Source organism: Nelusetta ayraudi, unplaced genomic scaffold, assembly GCF_046127955.1.
Source record: "Nelusetta ayraudi isolate G7.1 ecotype Tasmania unplaced genomic scaffold, CSIRO-AGI_Nayr_v1 ptg000042l, whole genome shotgun sequence".
Classification (NCBI taxonomy): Eukaryota; Metazoa; Chordata; class Actinopteri; order Tetraodontiformes; family Monacanthidae; genus Nelusetta; species Nelusetta ayraudi.
In genome coordinates this window covers 685,001-690,000 of record NW_027466092.1, presented here as the reverse complement: position 1 = coordinate 690,000, position 5,000 = coordinate 685,001, and the positions used below count along the sequence as shown (strand labels likewise).

Sequence of the window (5,000 nt, the reverse complement as noted above, 5' to 3'; positions counted from 1 at the left end):
AATCCAACGTGCTTGTGCCTTTAAATGTCTGCGTCAGTGTGAAATGAAGTTAGAGGAAAGAAAAGTAAAAGAGGCGACAGGATCTTAGCGAGGCTTCTGATTTACAGAAACGCCGCCGTCCTTCTTCATGGTGCCAAGGGCACTTTGGGAAGAGAAGCGACTCCTCAACACGCGGTGGCAGCGGCAGCGCTAGAGGAAAATATACACATTACTCCAGGGTGAGATGACAAACGAGCGGAGCCAAGGCTGTAAATACATTCCTCCTCCTGCTGCTGGAGAGGCAGCCGGCTGCTGCACCCCTCCACCTCCACCTCCGCCTCCTCCATCTCCTTCTTCTTCTCCCCCTAACAAAGCTGCTGGAAAACCCTTTCATTAAGCCACGCTGGCCATACTGTTTTGTTTCCGTTTTCTCCCTCTTCCTCCGTTCTGAGGCTGCAGCATAATACCTGAGCACAAATCACTGAGTGCCTATTGAAGGAGCTGCCAGTGAGCTGTGTGATATTAACATGGCTGAAAGACACACACACACACACACACACACACGTCGATACCGAGTGTGCAGCAGCAGGGGCAGCAGCTGTGAGTCGCTGCTCTGATGAACTGCTTTTACCTGACACAGACATGTAACTCGTCACGCGTGCTGCAAGGTCACTCTGAAAGCTGAACCTCCATCATCTCCATCATCAGCAAGTTGGCTTTAAAGACCTGCCACTTATGTTCCTCCTTTAACTTTTCCCCCCTTACGGCCAGCACAGCACTCGTGCTAAATACACATCCTATTAAAAACAACAACAACAACAACAAAATAATTAAAATATGGGAAATTTGTCGCAAGAATCAAAGAAAACTCTTTGCAATTGTCGCTGTTAAATTGCCCAAGTTTTGGGCTAATTATATCTTAACGCTGTATATTGAGCATAATATAGAAATACAGACAAAAGTGGCATAGAATATAGTTTCTAGAATATAACATATAACACATATATATAAAATGATACGATGTGGCCCTGTAGAGTTTTGAGTTTGCCCTGACCAAAAGAAAATAAATCTTTCAAGCAGCAGCAATATTTGTTTTAGCATCTTTTCCGCTCTCAGGTAACGATCGCACATTTATGCTGCAATAAATCTCCTTGTAACCTTCACATGCACTTAATACTGAGGTGCGTTAAACAAATGTATCCCTGAGACATAATCTTTTATCCAAGATGATTCCTTGTCCCCACTTCCTGGGGGCGGGGCTTCTCTGCTCTGACTGGCGGCTCGCTGACAGGCAGCTTGTTAGCCGCCAGCTCGCGGCTCCGCAGTGCAGCGGCGTTACGCTCCCTCCGCCGCGGGCTAATCGATGGGCCGATTAGCAGCAGTCGATGAGCCGGTGACCATAAGAGGTCATTGGTTTTCCCGCACGCCGCCACCACTGCACTCCCCCTCCCACCCCCCGGGGAGGTTTCACTGGCACCGCCCTCAACTGCCACCGCCGAACATTCCAGGGGAGCGAAGTTGAAGCGAAGGCAGCCAGGGGGTCGATTAGCGCCGAGTAACGACTTTGATGAACACCCTCCTGTTGTTGTTGTTGCTGCTGCTGCTGAGATTCAGATGGCGGTGCAGCCTGCAGAGACGTGACGCCGCAGCGAGAGGAAAACTTTGCATTTTTATTGAATATTACTTATTCAATTCCTTTCAGCTGGAAAGGAATTCTGGGGGGCCATTCATCAGTCGGACAGAAGCTGTTTGGTCGACGGGAGCCTCTTACGCCGCTTTCATCCAGCCGCAGGTACCGATGATGGGTTAAAATCCTGGGCTATTGATCTCCACCAGGACTTTATGAACTGGAGGAAAGCAGAGCTCAGGGGAGGAACTAGAGGGTGGGAAGGTGACCTCCCAAACTCTGCTAAAAGGCTCAACGTTTAACATTTTAAGAGCTCTGCCGGAGTGGGTCGGAGAAGGTCACTTTTAAGTATCTATAGCAACATAAAGGGCAGCTGCACCAGCAGGGAGGAAAACCACTGTGTTCCACAGCCGGCCTGAAGGTGGCGCTGCTCAGGGTTTTGGTGGATTTACCCCTGTGACTGATTGTAACTGCTCGAGGAACATCAAGATAGAGGAATTGGCATTAGCATTGAGACAGGCTGCATGTTAAGACAGGCAGTTCAGCTCTTTGTGATGTCACAAAGGGCAACAATGCAATAATGGGTACCCGTCTCATGTTAACCACACCCTCAGCCAGGTGTTGGCTCCGCCCTCTAAGGCCACACCCCCTCCCACACACACACACACACACACTTCCAGACACGCAGGAGGTCCAAGAAAACGTCAGTTTCAGGAGGAGGTTATAAACAGAGGGCTAACTATGTTGTTTTAGGAAATAACAAGTCAAAGACTTTCTTGTTTTTTTTTTAAATACATACATTTGAAAGTTTATTCAGAACTCGTCAGTAGTGAAGTGGGAACAGTAAATATTGTCATCCAATTTGTCAAGCAGAAGAACAACCATAAGGCGATGGGTGTGTGTGTGTGTCAGTGTGTGAGTGTGTGTGTGTGTGTGTGTGTGTGTGTGTGTGTGTGTGTGTGTGTGTGTGTGTGTACACTTCAAATGTTCATCCATAAAATCCAGGGGAGTCGTGGGGGCGGGGGTGGAGTCCCATCAATTTCAAAACCTAAAAGCCCTTTTTTTTAAACGCCTCTGATAAATGCCGCTAATAATAATAATAATAATATTGATAATAATAATAATACGTTAATATAAAAAGAGTCATGAATCAAATTACATACAAAAAACTGAAACTGAAATAAAAAAAGAAAAATCATATATACAAACTTTTGTACACGGTGGGATTATGCACGGAGAGATTATGTGACGCGCTGGTCAGCGTGGGAGGGGGCGGAGCTGCTGGTCCTGAATTCAGCCACACCCTCGTCATCGTTTTAAAAAGAAGAAAAACACAAGAGGCAAAAGCCAGAGGAGGGGATGGAAGGGATGGAGGTGAATGGAAGGGGGGGGGAGGGATTCGGGTGAGGTATTCATCTTGTTGAGCCCAGCAGCAGGGAGCCAGGAATGTGTGGGCAAAAGGAGTAGAAGAAGAAGAAGAAGAAGAAGAAGAAAAAGAAACATTTAAAAAAATATTTGATTTTTGGGATCCGGGTTGTTTCCATCGGAGCCGTTTGGTCTCTGTTCACTGTACGATCCCTGAATCGATGGACGCCTGCTTCCTGGTGGTCTTGGGAGGGGGCGGAGGCGGAGTTTTGCTGGGCAGAGGAGGCGGGAGGTGCTGCGGACGGACAAAAAAGATATCTCATAAATATATGATATATAATATAATAAATGAATAACAGTGACGGGACACTCAGGACGGTCGGGTTGGAGGAGGACCGACTGGATCTCGACTGCCACGGAAAAATTGCTACGTTATCTGGATTTCAGACTTTGATGAAGCAGAAGGGGGAGGGGCCTCTGATACCTTGACTGCATTTGAAGATGGGCGGAGCCATGGTGCCGCCACCCACTGGTTCTGAAGCCGAGAGGTCGGTTTCGCAGTCAGCCGTGCTGACAGCGTCTCCAAGTTCCCGTCCGTTTTGAAAGCGGAAGGTTCTGAATTTGGATGTGTGGGCGGGGCCAGAGGTGAGCTGTGATTGGAGCGTGAGTGCAACGTTGTGCCCCAACACCCAGCCACTCATTGCCGTGAAGCCGGCTACAGTTGTCTACCAAACTGTGGCCATGCCCACAACTTTATGGACATTTTTTTTGCTCAGAATTTGACCAAATCAGACGAAATAGACATTAGAGCCTATTGGCTGCATTTCTTCACTGACAATTTAGATCAGCAAAAGTCCTGTAACCAGTCTGTAACAGTGTGAATTTAGGCCTCCTCCCCTCTATTGCCAGCCAGTCATTTTTAGTGTTTTTGCAACCAGTTTTGGCGGTCCCTGCTGGTCAAACTATAAAATGCAGGGTTTTTTTCCCCCCCCACTTCCTGCGTCTTTGTAACTGGAAGCGCGCTGTCCGACTTCTTTTGACACAGTCAATGCATTGAAGCATTTTATTTTTCCACTTACAATTCAAACCAACAAAAACATTGTGACCAGTTTGTAGCGCTGTGAGTTCCGCATTGACAGCGTGTCATTGGCTGGCGAACAGCAGGAGAGCTCCTGACGGACGTGCGAGGTGAAGTAATCACGCCATCGATCATGTCTGGTCCGGCCCGGCCGGGCTCGGAAGGGCCGAGCGCCGGGTGACTGATACCTTCAGGCTTACAATGCGGATGAGGCGTCGAAGAGGAAAATAACTAAGGTTCAGTGTCAGGCAGAAGATGTTTTCTGTCACTAACAACCGACTCAGGAAAAAAAAAAAAAATCCATCCATCACTTCCCCTGCGTGCTCCCCCATCTTCACAAAGAGTGTGTGCTAAAACACCCTGTGCCTGTAAACCAGCCCTGTGTGATGTCACCAAGGGCATGGACAGTTTTCCTTGATTAGCGGCCAACACCACCAGGCAGGCGTCTTGTTTTTGATCATTTTGAGTGGAGTGGGAAGCTCCATAAAAACCCTTGTGACAGAAGGCTGTAAACAGAGGGTTAAATGTGTTGATTACCTTTGTTTTCAACAAAATAATAATAATTATTCCTAATATTTGGGAGTTCAGCATCTGTGATGATGAAAAAAGATCTAAAAATGGGTAAAATACTGTATATCTCAATTGAGAATAAATTTTTGCCAAAAAATGTTATAAAAATAAAATATTATAAATTATATTATTAATTATACTAAGTATACTTTATGTTATATATGCTTTTAGAATTTATAATAGTGTGAACTGAAGCTCAGTGAGCACAGTGGTAAACGTCGTGACCTCATAGCAAGAAGGTTGCGAGTTTGATTCCGGGCCTGGGACCTTTCTGTGTGAAGTTTGCATGTTGTCCCTGTGTGTGCGTGGGTTCCCCGCGGGTCCTCCGGCTTCCTCCCACAGTCCAACAACATGCATGTGAGGTGACGGGAGCTCTGAATG

The 5,000-nt window shown here is 46.9% G+C and overlaps 1 protein-coding gene and 1 long non-coding RNA gene across 2 annotated transcripts in view; one reads left to right on the top strand and one right to left on the bottom strand.

Annotated features, from left to right (window-relative positions):
- Positions 1-2,526: 2,526 nt before the first annotated feature.
- dock1 (dedicator of cytokinesis 1) overlaps positions 2,527-5,000 on the bottom strand; it is a 145,411-nt gene continuing 142,937 nt past the window's right edge. The window contains exon 52 of the mRNA XM_076033446.1: positions 2,527-3,266. Coding sequence (XP_075889561.1) covers positions 3,171-3,266 — 96 coding nt within the window. The 3' untranslated portion in view covers positions 2,527-3,170. The remainder of the gene's footprint in view (positions 3,267-5,000) is intronic.
- LOC142893165 (uncharacterized) overlaps positions 3,513-5,000 on the top strand; it is a 164,969-nt gene continuing 163,481 nt past the window's right edge. The window contains exon 1 of the long non-coding RNA XR_012927655.1: positions 3,513-3,616. This is a non-coding gene — a long non-coding RNA (uncharacterized LOC142893165). The remainder of the gene's footprint in view (positions 3,617-5,000) is intronic.